Source organism: Acipenser ruthenus, unplaced genomic scaffold, assembly GCF_902713425.1.
Source record: "Acipenser ruthenus unplaced genomic scaffold, fAciRut3.2 maternal haplotype, whole genome shotgun sequence".
Lineage (NCBI taxonomy): Eukaryota > Metazoa > Chordata > Actinopteri > Acipenseriformes > Acipenseridae > Acipenser > Acipenser ruthenus.
This window is the reverse complement of record NW_026708446.1, coordinates 25,001-40,000: the sequence shown is the minus strand read 5'-3', so window position 1 is coordinate 40,000 and position 15,000 is coordinate 25,001. Positions and strand designations below refer to the sequence as shown.

Genomic DNA, 15,000 nt, shown 5'->3' with positions numbered 1-15,000 from the left:
CTCTCAGTACAGAGCTGTATTCTATGATTCTCTCTCAGTACAGAGCTGTATTCTGTGATTCTCTCTCTCTCTCAGTACAGAGCTGTATTCTATGATTCTCTCTCTGTCTCGGTACAGAGCTGTATTCTATGATTCTCTCTCAGTACAGAGCTGTATTCTGTGATTCTCTCTCTCTCAGTACAGAGCTGTATTCTGTGATTCTCTCTCTCACTACAGAGCTGTATTCTGTGATTCTCTCTCTCAGTACAGAGCTGTATTCTGTGATTCTCTCTCTCTCTCGGTACAGAGCTGTATTCTATGATTCTCTCTCAGTACAGAGCTGTATTCTGTGATTCTCTCTCTCTCAGTACAGGGCTGTATTCTGTGATTCTCTCTCTCTCAGTACAGAGCTGTATTCTGTGGTTCTCTCTCTCAGGTGAAGCTGCAGTCTCGGAGGGGGATCCCAGCCTCTCTCAGAGCTGTATTCTGTGATTCTCTCTCTCTCAGGTGAAGCTGCAGTCTCGGAGGGGGGTCCCAGCCTCTCTCAGAGCTGTATTCTGTGATTCTCTCTCTCTCAGGTGAAGCTGCAGTCTCGGAGGGGGTCCCAGCCTCTCTCAGAGCTGTATTCTGTGATTCTCTCTCTCTCAGGTGAAGCTGCAGTCTCGGAGGGGGGTCCCAGCCTCTCTCAGAGCTGTATTCTGTGATTCTCTCTCTCTCAGGTGAAGCTGCAGTCTCGGAGGGGGGTCCCAGCCTCTCTCACAGCTGTATTCTGTGATTCTCTCTCTCTCAGGTGAAGCTGCAGTCTCGGAGGGGGATCCCAGCCTCTCTCAGAGCTGTATTCTGTGATTCTCTCTCTCTCAGGTGAAGCTGCAGTCTCGGAGGGGGATCCCAGCCTCTCCCAGAGCTGTATTCTGTGATTCTCTCTCTCTCAGGTGAAGCTGCAGTCTCGGAGGAGGGTCCCAGCCTCTCTCAGAGCTGTATTCTGTGATTCTCTCTCTCTCAGGTGAAGCTGCAGTCTCGGAGGGGGGTCCCAGCCTCTCTCAGAGCTGTATTCTGTGATTCTCTCTCTCTCAGGTGAAGCTGCAGTCTCGGAGGGGGGTCCCAGCCTCTCTCAGAGCTGTATTCTGTGATTCTCTCTCTCTCAGGTGAAGCTGCAGTCTCGGAGGGGGATCCCAGCCTCTCTCAGAGCTCGCTGTTGGCCGCTGCTGTGCGGAGCCGCTGCTAGGATGGAGAAAAACAAAAACAAATACAGGGTAACGTGTGTGTGTGTGTGTGTGTCAGTGTGTGTGTGTCTACCTGTCTCTGTCTGTGTGTCTGTGTGTGTGTGTGTGTCTGTGTGTGTGTCTACCTGTGTGTGTGTGTGTGTGTGTGTGTGTCAGTGTGTGTGTGTGTGTGTCTACCTGTCTCTGTCTGTGTGTCTGTGTGTGTGTGTGTGTCTGTGTGTGTGTCTACCTGTGTGTGTGTGTGTGTGTGTGTGTGTCAGTGTGTGTGTGTCTACCTGTCTCTGTCTGTGTGTTTGTGTGTGTGTGTGTCAGTGTGTGTGTGTCTACCTGTCTCTGTCTGTGTGTGTGTCTGTGTGTGTGTGTGTCAGTGTGTGTGTGTCTGTGTGTCAGTGTGTGTGTGTCTACCTGTCTCTGTGTGTGTGTCTGTGTGTGTGTCTGTGTGTGTGTCTGTGTGTGTGTGTGTCAGTGTGTGTGTGTCTACCTGTCTCTGTCTGTGTGTCAGTGTGTGTGTGTCAGTGTGTGTGTCAGTGTGTGTGTGTCAGTGTGTGTGTGTCTACCTGTCTCTGTCTGTGTGTCTGTGTCTGTGTGTGTCTGTGTGTGTGTCTGTGTCTGTCTGTGTGTCTGTGTGCGTGTCTTTCTCACCTCTCCCTTTTCCCAATCTCTCTCTCTCTCTCTCTCTCTCTCTCTCTCTCTCCCCTCTCTCTCCCCTCACTCTCACCACTCCCCTCCCCCACTCTCATCTCCCTTCTCTCCTCTCCTCTCCTCTCCTCCCCTCTCTCCTCTCCTCTCTCCTCTCCTCTCCTCTCTCTCCTCTCCTCTCTCCTCCCCTCTCCTCTCTCTCCTCTCCTCTCTCTCCTCTCTCCTCTCCTCTCTCTCCTCTCTCCTCTCTCCTCTCCTCTCTCTCCTCTCTCCTCTCCTCCCCTCTCCCTTCTCCTCTCTCCTCTCTCCTCTCTCCTCTCTCCTCTCTCCTCTCCTCTCTCTCCTCTCCCTGCAGGAGCTGGACCAGGCCCCGGGTGAGAGGATGTGGGTGGAGATCATCGAGAGGGACATCGACCGGCAGTTTCCCTTCCACGAGATGTTCCTGTCGAGAGACGGGCACGGGTGAGAGAGGAGAGGAGAGGAGAGAGAAGAGAGGGGAGTGGGGAGAGGGAAGTGGGGAGAGAGGGGAGAGAGGGGGGAGAGGAGAGAGGAGGAGAGAGGAGAGGAGAGGAGAGAGGAGGGGAGAGAGGAGAGGAGAGAGGGGAGGGGAGGAGAGAGAGAGGAGGGAGAGAGGAGAGGAAGAGGAGAGGAGAGGAGAGGAGAGAGAGGAGAGAGGAGAGAGGAGAGAGAGGAGGGAGAGGAGAGAGGAGGGGAGGAGAGGAGAGGGAGGGGGTTAGGGCTACAGGAGAGAAGAGACAGGAGGGAGGAGGGTGGAGAGAGACTGGTATTATTATGATGATGATGATTTATTGATTTATTGATTTATTGATTGATTTCTTTATTTTCGGGCAGGCAAAGGGGCTTGCTCCGGGTCCTGAAGGCTTACACTCAGTACAGGCCTGAGGAGGGCTACTGTCAGGGGCAAGGACCCGTCGCAGCCGTGCTGCTGATGAACATGCCAGCGGAGGTGTGTGTGTGTGTGCGTGTGCGTGCGTGTGCATGTGTTTTAAAAAATATAGAATTTCAAAGTGATAATTCTCTCCCCTGTCCTCTCTCTCTCTCCCCCTCTCTCTCTCCTCACAGCAAGCGTTCTGGTGTCTGGTTCAGATCAGTGAGAAGTACGTCCCGGGATACTACAGCCCCTTACTGGTAAATCATTTCTCCCTCTCTCCTCTCCCCCAGACAGAGCTATCACTGCCCCCTCCCTCCTCTCCCCAGACAGAGCTATCACTGCCCCCTCTCTCCTCTCCCCCAGACAGAGCTATCACTGCCCCCTCTCTCCTCTCCCCCAGACAGAGCTATCACTGCCCCCTCTCTCCTCTCCCCCAGACAGAGCTATCACTGCCCCCTCTCTCCTCTCCCCCAGACAGAGCTATCACTGCCCCCTCTCTCCTCTCCCCCAGACAGAGCTATCACTGCCCCCTCTCTCCTCTCCCCCGGACAGAGCTATCACTGCCCCCTCTCTCCTCTCCCCCAGACAGAGCTATCACTGCCCCCTCTCTCCTCTCCCCCGGACAGAGCTATCACTGCCCCCTCTCTCCTCTCCCCCAGACAGAGCTATCACTGCCCCCTCTCTCCTCTCCCCCGGACAGAGCTATCACTGCCCCCTCTCTCCTCTCCCCCAGACAGAGCTATCACTGCCCCCTCTCTCCTCTCCCCCAGACAGAGCTATCACTGCCCCCTCTCTCCTCTCCCCCAGACAGAGCTATCACTGCCCCCTCTCTCCTCACCCCCAGACAGAGCTATCACTGCCCCCTCTCTCCTCTCCCCCAGACAGAGCTATCACTGCCCCCTCTCTCCTCTCCCCCAGACAGAGCTATCACTGCCCCCTCTCTCCTCTCCCCCAGACAGAGCTATCACTGCCCCCTCTCTCCTCACCCCCAGACAGAGCTATCACTGCCCCCTCTCTCCTCTCCCCCAGACAGAGCTATCACTGCCCCCTCTCTCCTCACCCCCAGACAGAGCTATCACTGCCCCCTCTCTCCTCACCCCCAGACAGAGCTGTCTCCTCTCTCCTCTCCTCTCCTCTCCTCTCTCTCTGCTCTCCTCTCTCTCTCCTCTCCTCTCTCTCCTCTCTCCTCTCCTCTCTCCTCTCCTCTCCTCTCTCCTCTCCTCTCTCTCCCCTCCTCTCCTCTCCTCTCTCCTCTCTCCCCTCCTCTCCTCTCTCCTCTCTCCTCTCTCAGGAGGGGGTACACTTCGATGCCCAGGTGTTTGCTGCCCTGTTGAAGAGGCACTGCCCGCACGCTCACAGACACCTCCGGAAGCACGGGGTGGAGCCCCTCATGTACTGCACAGAGTGGTTCATGTGTCTGTTTACCAGAGCGCTCCCCTTCCCAGCCCTGCTCAGAGTGTGGGACATGTTCTTCAGTGAAGGTAACCCTCCCCTCTCTCTCTCCTCTCTCCTCTCCTCTCTCCCCTCTCCTCTCTCCTTCCTCTCTCCTCTCTCCTCTCCTCTCCTCTCCACTCTGCTCTATCCCCTCCTCTCTCACCTCTCTTCCCTCCTCTTTCCTCTCCCCTCTTTCTCCTCTCTTTCCTCTTTCTCCTCTGTCCCTTTCCTCTCTCCTCTCCTTTTCTCTTTCCTCTCTCCCCTCCTCTCACCTCCCTCTCCTCTCTCTCTCCTCTCTCTCTTCTCCTCTCCTCTCTCCTCTCTCCCTCCTCTCCTCTCTCCTCTCTCCTCTCCTCTCTCCTCTCTCCCCTCTTTCTCCTCTCTTTCCCCTCCTCTCTCTCCTCTCTCCTCTCTCCTCCTCTCCCCTCTCCCTTCTCCTCTCCTCTCTCCTCTCTCCTCTCCTCTTTCCTCTCCCCTCTTTCTCCTCTCTTTCCTCTCCTCTGTCCCTTTCCTCTCTCCTCTCCTCTTCTCTTTCCTCTCTCCCCTCCCCTCTCCTCTTTCCTGTCCCCTCTCCTCTCTCTCTCTCTCTCTCCTCTCCTCTCCCCTCTCCTCTCTCTCTCTCCTTTCCCCTCCCCTCTCCTCTCCCCTCCCCTCTCCTCTCTCTCCCCTCTCCCCTCTCTCCTCTCTCCTCTCCTCTCTCCTCTCTCTCCTCTCTCCTCTCTCCTCTCTCCCCTCTCCTCTCCTCTCCACTCTGCTCTTTCCCCTCCTCTCTCTCCTCTCTCCTCTCTCCTCTCTCCTCTCTCCTCCTCTCTCCTCTCTCCTCTCTCTCTCCTCTCCTCTCCCCTCTCCTCTCTCTCTCTCTACCTTTCTTTCTCCTCTCAAATTAAACTGAAAGTAGTCTTTATCAGTCATACAAGTATCGACAAAGACAATGTAGAAATATGGAACATTTTTACAAATACATTATTATTAATAATTAATTAGTCATTCAGCGAGTGAGTCAGTGCTTGAGTTGGGATTTGAACTGGGAACCTCCTGGTATCAGGAACCTTTCTCTAATCACTGAGCCACACACACACACGACCCCAGTATAACAGCGAATGCCTGTATTAAAAGGCACTTACTATGAAGAGACTAGGTAGAGATTTCTGATACCTCTGCGCTCTCTCTCTCTCTCTCTCTCTCTCTCTCTCAGGGGTGAAGGTTCTGTTTCGCGTGGCCCTCGTTCTCGTTCGTTCGGCCCTCGGCTCCTCGGACAGAACGAGGGAGTGTGACGGACAGCTGGAGACGCTGGAGCGATTGCGCTCGATAAACGAGAGGAGCCTGCAGGAGGAGGCCTTCATACAGGAGGTGAGGAAGGGGAGGTCTTCCTCAGTGTCTTCAATGTGAATTCAACGGCAAACGTTTCCACTAGAAGTCTTTCTCAGGGTCTTCAGTGTAAATTCAACGGCAAACGTTTCCACTAGAAGTCTTTCTCAGCGTCTTCAGTGTAAATTCAATGGCAAACGTTTCCACTAGAAGTCTTTCTCAGTGTCTTCAGTGTAAATTCAACGGCAAACGTTTCCACTAGAAGTCTTTCTCAGCGTCTTCAGTGTAAATTCAATGGCAAACGTTTCCACTAGAAGTCTTTCTCAGTGTCTTCAGTGTGAATTCAACGGCAAACGTTTCCACTAGAAGTCTCTCTCAGCGTCTTCAGTGTGAATTCAATGGCAAACGTTTCCACTAGAAGTATTTCTCAGCGTCTTCAGTGTAAATTCAACGGCAAACGTTTCCACTAGAAGTCTTTCTCAGCGTCTTCAGTGTAAATTCAATGGCAAACGTTTCCACTAGAAGTCTTTCTCAGCGTCTTCAGTGTGAATTCAATGGCAAACGTTTCCACTAGAAGTCTTTCTCAGCGTCTTCAGTGTAAATTCAGCATTATAGAGTGTTAAATAGTTATGTATAACATTATAAAAATAAACAACTTCTCTCCCCTCTCTCTCTCCTCCCCCTCTCCTCCTCTCGCCCTCTCTCTCCTTTCTCTCCCCTCTCTCTCTGTCTTTCTCTCCCCCCCTCTCTCTCTCTCTCTCTCTCTCTCTCTCTCTCTCTCTCAGGTTTGCTCAGTCTCTCTCTCGGAGAGGGAAGTTGAACGCGAGACATCAGTCCAGTTCCTAAAGTGGCAGCAGCAGCGTCCGGACTCGACCTTCGACCCCCGCGGGCGGTGTCAGGGGTCACGCGCGGCCCACGAGGCGAACGAGCGAGAGGAGAGAGAGAGGGAGCTCCTAGCGAAGAGGGGCAGCACCCTCTCCCTCTCCTTCTCCCTCTCCCTCTCGCTCCCCCTCTCCCTCGGAACAGAGCCACGGAGGAGGAAGAGCGTGGGGTGTGCTCGCGAGCAGGACAGGGCTGGGAGACTGGGAGAGGGGACTGGGGAGGAACTGGGAAGCTGTACCGGGGATTCCGAGGGGACTGGGGATCGGGACAGGGGTTCGGATTTGAAGGAGATTTCAAGGAAGGAAGGCAGCGGCTTTGAGGGAAGAGACAGAACATCTGAGGATCAGGCTAAAGATTCGAAAGCTGTGATCCTCAATGTGATTGATCAGGAGAAAGAGACGAGAGGCGAGGATATCAATATCATTGATCAGGAGAAAGAGACGAGAGGCGAGGATATCAATGTGATTGATCAGGAGAAAGAGACGAGAGGCGAGGATATCAATGTGATTGATCAGGAGAAAGAGACGAGAGGCGAGGATATCAATATCATTGATCAGGAGAAAGAGACGAGAGGCGAGGATATCAATGTGATTGATCAGGAGAAAGAGACGAGAGGCGAGGATATCAATATCATTGATCAGGAGAAAGAGACGAGAGGCGAGGATATCAATGTGATTGATCAGGAGAAAGAGACGAGAGGCGAGGATATCAATATCATTGATCAGGAGAAAGAGACGAGAGGCGAGGATATCAATGTGATTGATCAGGAGAAAGAGACGAGAGGCGAGGATATCAATGCAATTGATCAGGAGAAAGATCCGAGGGGAGAAGATCTCAATACAGTTGATCAGACTCGAGCTCCCAAAGCAATCGATCGGGTTGGGGATTGGAAGGCCGCGGAGGAAAGAGTGATTGATCCCAATACGGATCTGATAGTTCCAGATCCCAGCGGAATTGATCAGGCGAAAGACAGCAGAGCCGAGGCCCTGACAGCGATTGATTGGGAGAAAGATACGACAGGCCGGGTCATCAATACAGCTGATGGGAATCCCAAAGCCATTGATCAGGCTAAAGACTCCAAAGCTGAGGTCATCAATACAGCTGATGGGAATCCCAAAGCCATTGATCAGGCTAAAGACTCCAAAGCTGAGGTCATCAATACAGCTGATGGGAATCCCAAAGCCATTGATCAGGCTAAAGACTCCAAAGCTGAGGTCATCAATACAGCTGATGGGAATCCCAAAGCCATTGATCAGGCTAAAGACTCCAAAGCTGAGGTCATCAATACAGCTGATGGGAATCCCAAAGCCATTGATCAGGCTAAAGACTCCAAAGCTGAGGTCATCAATACAGCTGATCAGGAAAAATACTTCCAGGGGACGAAAGACGATCTCAATAACAAAACTGTTCAGGTTTCAAGGGCCGAAGAGCTCGGAGTTATCAATGCGGCCGATCGGAAGAGAGGTTCGAGAACGGGCGGTAACGCGATCAATACGGATCCAGTGACCGCGGCTGCCGATCAGGACGCAGATTCAGGTCTCGACAGCGCTATTGATTGGGGTAGTGATCAGACGGCAACAGGATTAGGCGACGTTGAGCCGCAAAAGGGTCAGATCGATGCCATCGATCAGGATAAAGATGCCGTCGACGATAACGTTGATCAGGAGATTGATCCGGTTGAATCTCCGGAGCGCAGTGCGCAAGGCTCAGCGGGGAAAGAGATTATCGATCCGAGCCGAGGTGGGGTGAGAGAAATTGATCAGGTATCGGCAGGAATCGATACAGACGATCAGGAGGGAGACTCTGCGGGTAAAGCGAAGGAATTTGATCTCCTAGCTCCAGAGCTGGATGGTATTGATCCGATTGGAAAAGGCGCAAAGGCTACAGCGGACCTCGAGAAAGAACCGACAGCCGCCCATCAGAAGGTTATTGATCCGGGTATCAATGCAATCGATCAGGAACGAAATCCGAGCAAAGCAGGACGCAACACGGCCGATCAAGGTGCAATATCGAAAGATCCCGGAGGTATTGATCGCGATCAAGTCCAGATAGACCCACAGCAGCCCGCTATTGATCGCAGTGATGTCCCGATGACTGAGAAACAGACAGCTATTGGGTTGAATAGAGATTTCAAAGCCAGACAAAGGAATCAATTCAAAAAGCCGACCGATAAGGAATGTGAGGTCAGGAAAGCGGGCGATGGCAAAGCCGGGCGTTTCCATAAAAACGTTCCCGATCCAGGAGGGGAATTCCCATCCGGAGTTTGCAGGGATCCCAGGGAACTGGATCCAGCTCCAGCGGGAATTCCAAGCAAATCAAAAACAGAGCCGATCACAGGGAAAAATCTCTCGCAGTTCCCAGCCAGCATTCCCAAGATCCTGGTGGAGGATTTGAGCTCCCCCCCCCTGGAATCGGAGAAAGAAAAAAAGAAACGGCTGAAGGCGGAGAGGAAGCGAGAGAAGGAGGAGGCGAAGAGGAGGGAGAGGGAGAGGAAGGAGAGAGAGAGGAGGGAGAGGGAGCGACAGAGGGAGGTGGAGAGAGAGCTGAGGGAGAGGAGGAAGGAGCGAGAGAGGGCGAGGGAGAGGGAGGAGAGGAAGGAGGGGGGGAGGAACCGAAAGCCACCGCAGACCAGGGGGAAGACTTTTCACGTGACCCCGGCCCAGCGCGACGCTGAATTGGTTCCCCCTTCAGAGAGCAGCAAAACTGACCTGGATCTGGAGACTAAGAGACACTCGGCTCCATTCTATGACACATATTTTTAAGTTCTTCATTTTTGTTACAGCTGTAAAATAAATCAGTTCTCTCACCTCTTATTAGCTTTATTAACATGATCACCGGCCCCTCCCTTTAAAGGAGCGCTGACCATCTTTAAAATCCATTCTCTCACCTCTTATTAGCTTTATTAACATGATCACCGGCCCCTCCCTTTAAAGGAGCGCTGACCATCTTTAAAATCAATTCTCTCGCCTCTTATTAGCTTTATTAACAGGATCACCGGCCCCTCCCTTTAAAGGAGCGCTGCCCATCTTTAAAATCCATTCTCTCACCTCTTATTAGCTTTATTAACATGATCACTGACCCCTCCCTTTAAAGGAGCGCTGACCATCTTTAAAATCCATTCTCTCACCTCTTATTAGCTTTATTAACATGATCACCGGCCCCTCCATTTCGTGTGTTGAAGACATTTAGAGTCTTTGCTTGTGTTTTATACATCAGTTTGAAATATGCTGATAAATATATAAACTTGTTGAATAGAATTTTATGAAGAATTTCATTTTGTATATTTTGATATTTCTTTGTCATTTAGTATATTTTTTTAAAGTTTGCAAAATAAAATGCATGTTCACAACTTCTGTGTGTTATTTTGCGTTCTACAGATTCCTCCTCCTCCCCCTCTCTCCTCTCTCTCCTCTCCTCCTCCTCCCCCTCTCTCCTCTCCTTCTCTCCTCCTCCCCCTCTCTCCTCTCTCTCCTCTCCTCCTCCTCCCCCTCTCTCCTCTCCTTCTCTCCTCCTCCTCCTCCCCTCTCTCTCCTCTCTCTCTCCTCTCCTCCTCCCCCTCTCTCCTCTCCTTCTCTCCTCCTCCCCCTCTCTCCTCTCTCTCCTCTCCTCCTCCTCCCCCTCTCTCCTCTCCTTCTCTCCTCCTCCTCCTCCCCCTCTCTCCTCTCCTTCTCTCCTCCTCCTCCTCCCCTCTCTCTCCTCTCTCTCTCCTCTCCTCCTCTCCTCTTTCTCCCCCCTCTCTCCTCTCCTCCCCCTCCTCTCCTCCTCTCTTCCTCTCCTTTCTCTCCTCTCCTCCTGTCCTCTCCTCCTCTCCCTCTCCTCCTTCTCCTCCTCTCTTCCTCCTCATCCTCTCCTCCTGTCCTCTCCTCTTTCCTCTCCTCATCGCCTCCTCTCCTCCCCCTCTCTTCTTCCTCCTCTCCTCTCTCCTCTCCTCATCCTCTCCTCCTGTCCTCTCCTCTCCTCTCCTCTCTCCTCCTGTCCTCTCCTCTCCTCCTCCTCTCCTCTCCTCATGTGTTTTTTTGCTTCAGTCATTTCAAAGCGTTTCTGGCTTCTGTCGCTCCTCCAGTAAATGGAGTTCTTATCAATTTTAAAGATATTTTAAACGCTGCCTTTGCCCTGGATTTGAGAAGCTCCGAGAAGCTCTCCTGGAGAATCCAAACATGCCAGACAGACTGCCGCGTTCCGTTCAGATCACGTGACGCCGTGACCTTTGAACTCCGCTAGCTATGCATGTACACAGACACACACACACTGAGATGCAGACAGACACACAGACAGACAGACAGACAGACAGACAGACAGACAGAGCCCCACAATCCTGTTCAGTTTGACGCTACAATATAATCCCTTCTTCTTGGGGTCTGTGTCAGTTTACTACATTCTGAAAAGAGTTTAGTTTCATTAAAGCTGCAGACAGACAGACAGACAGACAGACAGACAGACAGACAGACAGACAGACAGAGCCCCACAATCCTGTTCAGTTTGATGCTACAATATAATCCCTTCTTCTTGGGGTCTGTGTTAGTTTACTACATTCTGAAAAGAGTTTAGTTTCATTAAAGCTGCAGACAGACAGACAGACAGACAGACACAGACAGACAGACAGACAGACAGACAGACAGACAGACAGACAGGCAGAGCCCCACAATCCTGTTCAGTTTGACGCTACAATATAATCCCTTCTTCTTGGTGTCTGTGTTAGTTTACTACATTCTGAAAAGAGTTTAGTTTCATTAAAGCTGCAGACAGACAGACAGACAGACAGACAGACAGACAGACAGACAGACAGACAGCCTCCACAACCCCCCCAGATTCTAATCCTCTGAATAACTTGCGAGTTTCATCACAGTCGGACGAGCGCTTCCCACGACACGCGTGGAAGATACAATTCATGCACTTTCCATCCCCGACCGATAGAGGGCGACGTTAGCTTTTATCTTCGTGGGTTTTTTTTATCATTAATTTCTATTCCGCCCTTCCGTTGTAAGTTTCCTGCTTTCTGAAGAGAGACAGGGAGCCGAGGGAGGAAACAAACGAGGACTTATAAAAAATATTAATAATAATAATAATAATAATAATAATAATAATAATAATATCTTTACTAAAAGCAAGATATTATATCACCTTCCACATTGATGAAGTAATATAATATATAAACGCTAAAGAACGTCTGTTTATAGATATATTAGACTTTTGAACCAAGTTTGGGAAAACCGGAAGCGCTTCAATAAAAGGGAATCCGAAGCCGGCCGAAGTTTGTTGTTAATATAATTTATCGTGATTGAAATCGACGGGACGGCAAGGAGATGGCGATGGCAGAAACCGAGAAATTAAACATCGACTCGATTATCAGCAGACTCCTGGAAGGTAATTATAATCTCTAACTCTCTGGGTTTGTTCTGGTTATTCGTCCGCGGCTTTTTCAAGTAATTTCTCAACAACCCTGTTCGACTCGTGTTTACAGTTTTCTTTTTAAATCAAAAAACATATCCGGTAGTTAAATAAAGATTATTATTTATTTATTTATTTATTTAAACGGTTTCTTACGCGTCTTGTTTATTTCTGAGTGAAACTAAAACGTTTTATTACACTTTACTGTGCTTTTACTGTGGGGAACTTTTATAAGGGTTAGTTTACCCTGTTTTGTAAAATGCTTTACCAGACCTCTCTGTGCTTTACAATGCTTCCCTATGCTTTACCAGACCTCTCTGTGCTTTACAATGCTTCCCTATGCTTTACCAGACCTCTCTGTGCTTTACAATGCTTCCCTATGCTTTACCACACCTCTCTGTGCTTTACAATGCTTCCCTATGCTTTACAATGCTTCCCTATGCTTTACCACACCTCTCTGTGCTTTACAATGCTTCCCTGTGCTTTACCAGACCTCTCTGTGCTTTACAATGCTTCCCTATGCTTTACCACACCTCTCTGTGCTTTACAATGCTTCCCTATGCTTTACCAGACCTCTCTGTGCTTTACAATGCTTCCCTATGCTTTACCACACCTCTCTGTGCTTTACAATGCTTCCCTATGCTTTACCAGACCTCTCTGTGCTTTACAATGCTTCCCTATGCTTTACCAGACCTCCCTGTGCTTTACAATGCTTCCCTATGCTTTACCAGACCTCTCTGTGCTTTACAATGCTTCCCTATGCTTTACCAGACCTCTCTGTGCTTTACAATGCTTCCCTATGCTTTACCAGACCTCTCTGTGCTTTACAATGCTTCCCTATGCTTTACCAGACCTCTCTGTGTTTTACAATGCTTCCCTATGCTTTACCAGACCTATCTGTGCTTTACAATGCTTCCCTATGCTTTACCAGACCTCTCTGTGCTTTACAATGCTTCCCTATGCTTTACCACACCTCTCTGTGCTTTACAATGCTCCCCTATGCTTTACCAGACCTCTCTGTGCTTTACAATGCTTCCCTGTGCTTTACCACACCTCTCTGTGCTTTACAATGCTTCCCTATGCTTTACCACACCTCTCTGTGCTTTACAATGCTTCCCTATGCTTTACCAGACCTCTCTGTGCTTTACAATGCTTCCCTATGCTTTACAAACTGCTGTGCAATAAGAGTGTTACTTCAATCCCTGAATTAGTTTTATTAATGGTATGTTTGCTTGTGTTAGTTCACCGGATTACATCTGTGTGTCTCATCTGGGCTGAGTTTTGACTCAGAAAAATTGAAACTATGCAGGACACGTCTGTTCTTGCTGCATCGTGACTTCACTTCTAATAAGACACACCTGAGCTTGTTAGCTAGACACACTGGGGGCTGATCAAGCTGGTAGTAAAACCTGGACTGGGTGACACTGCTGTGGAATAGGAGTCTGATTACCAGCCCTGCAATGTAATTCCAGTCCAGTGTAGTGATATTAAACTGCAGTTACAATGTAATTCCAGTCCAGTCTAGTGATATTAAACTGCAGTTACAATGTAATTCCAGTCCAGTCCAGTCTAGTGATATTAAACTGCAGTTACAATGTAATTCCAGTCCAGTCTAGTGATATTAAACTGCAGTTACAATGTAATTCCAGTCCAGTCCAGTCTAGTGATATTAAACTGCAGTTACAATGTAATTCCAGTCCAGTCTAGTGATATTAAACTGCAGTTACAATGTAATTCCAGTCCAGTCTAGTGATATTAAACTGCAGTTACAATGTAATTCCAGTCCAGTCTAGTGATATTAAACTGCAGTTACAATGTAATTCCAGTCCAGTCTAGTGATATTAAACTGCAGTTACAATGTAATTCCAGTCCAGTCTAGTGATATTAAACTGTAGTTACAATGTAATTCCAGTCCAGTCCAGTCTAGTGATATTAAACTGCAGTTACAATGTAATTCCAGTCCAGTCTAGTGATATTAAACTGCAGTTACAATGTAATTCCAGTCCAGTCTAGTGATATTAAACTGCAGTTACAATGTAATTCCAGTCCAGTCTAGTGATATTAAACTGTAGTTACAATGTAATTCCAGTCCAGTCTAGTGATATTAAACTGCAGTTACAATGTAATTCAGTCCAGTCTAGTGATATAAACTGCAGTTACAATGTAATTCAGTCAGTCTAGTGATATTAAACTGCAGTTACAATGTAATTCCAGTCCAGTCTAGTGATATTAAACTGCAGTTACAATGTAATTCCAGTCCAGTCTAGTGATATTAAACTGTAGTTACAATGTAATTCCAGTCCAGTCCAGTCTAGTGATATTAAACTGCAGTTACAATGTAATTCCAGTCCAGTCTAGTGATATTAAACTGCAGTTACAATGTAATTCCAGTCCAGTCCAGTCTAGTGATATTAAACTGCAGTTACAATGTAAATTCCAGTCCAGTCTAGTGATATTAAACTGCAGTTACAATGTAATTCCAGTCCAGTCTAGTGATATTAAACTGCAGTTACAATGTAATTCCAGTCCAGTCTAGTGATATTAAACTGCAGTTACAATGTAATTCCAGTCCAGTCTAGTGATATTAAACTGCAGTTACAATGTAATTCCAGTCCAGTCTAGTGATATTAAACTGCAGTTACAATGTAATTCCAGTCCAGTCTAGTGATATTAAACTGCAGTTACAACGTAACTCCAGTCCAGTCCAGTGATATTCGGGTCAGTGTTGGGGTGCTGTGTGTCACCCTGATTCTCAGATCCTGTGTCTCAGTTCAGGGCTCTCGTCCCGGGAAGAACGTGCAGCTTTCGGAGACGGAGATCCGAGGATTGTGCCTCAAATCCCGGGAGATCTTCCTGAGCCAAGCCCATCCTGCTGGAGCTCGAGGCTCCTCTCAAAGTGTGCGGGTGAGGAGCAAGAACCCCCATCCCGTCTCTCTGCACCCCTCCCCGTCCGTCTCTGTACCCCGTCCCGTCCCATCTCTCCCCCTTTCTCTCTATATTAACCCCTGTCTCTCCCTCTCTCTCTCTCTCCTCATCACCTCTCTCTCTCTCTGTATCACCCTCTCTCTCTCTCTCCTATCTCCTCTTTCCTCTCTCCTCTCTCTCCTCTCTCTTTCTCTCTCCCCTCATCACCTCTCTCCCCTCTCCCCTCTCTCTGTATCACCCCTCTCTCTCCCCTCACTGTATCACTCCTCTCTCTGTATCACTCCTCTCTCTGTATCACCCCTCTCCTCTCCCTCTCTCTATCACCCCTCT

The 15,000-nt window shown here is 49.3% G+C and overlaps 2 protein-coding genes across 4 annotated transcripts in view; both read left to right on the top strand.

Annotated features, from left to right (window-relative positions):
* Positions 1–9,706, top strand: part of LOC131733181 (titin homolog) — a 19,887-nt gene extending 10,181 nt beyond the window's left edge. For 2 of the 3 annotated variants that reach the window (XM_059021145.1, XM_059021144.1), the window contains 7 exons: positions 416–1,232; positions 2,197–2,303; positions 2,694–2,808; positions 2,925–2,990; positions 4,025–4,214; positions 5,363–5,517; positions 6,261–9,706. In XM_059021145.1, coding sequence (XP_058877128.1) covers positions 1,206–1,232; positions 2,197–2,303; positions 2,694–2,808; positions 2,925–2,990; positions 4,025–4,214; positions 5,363–5,517; positions 6,261–9,119 — 3,519 coding nt within the window. In that variant the 5' untranslated portion in view covers positions 416–1,205 and the 3' untranslated portion in view covers positions 9,120–9,706. The remainder of the gene's footprint in view (positions 1–415; positions 1,233–2,196; positions 2,304–2,693; positions 2,809–2,924; positions 2,991–4,024; positions 4,215–5,362; positions 5,518–6,260) is intronic. The other variant, XM_059021142.1, reaches the window with a different exon arrangement.
* Positions 9,707–11,330: 1,624 nt separating this feature from the next.
* Positions 11,331–15,000, top strand: part of LOC131733180 (serine/threonine-protein phosphatase PP1-alpha catalytic subunit-like) — a 10,610-nt gene continuing 6,940 nt past the window's right edge. The window contains 3 exon segments of the mRNA XM_059021141.1: positions 11,331–11,721; positions 14,516–14,607; positions 14,609–14,656. Of these exon segments, the coding sequence (XP_058877124.1) occupies positions 11,661–11,721; positions 14,516–14,607; positions 14,609–14,656 (201 nt within the window). The 5' untranslated portion in view covers positions 11,331–11,660.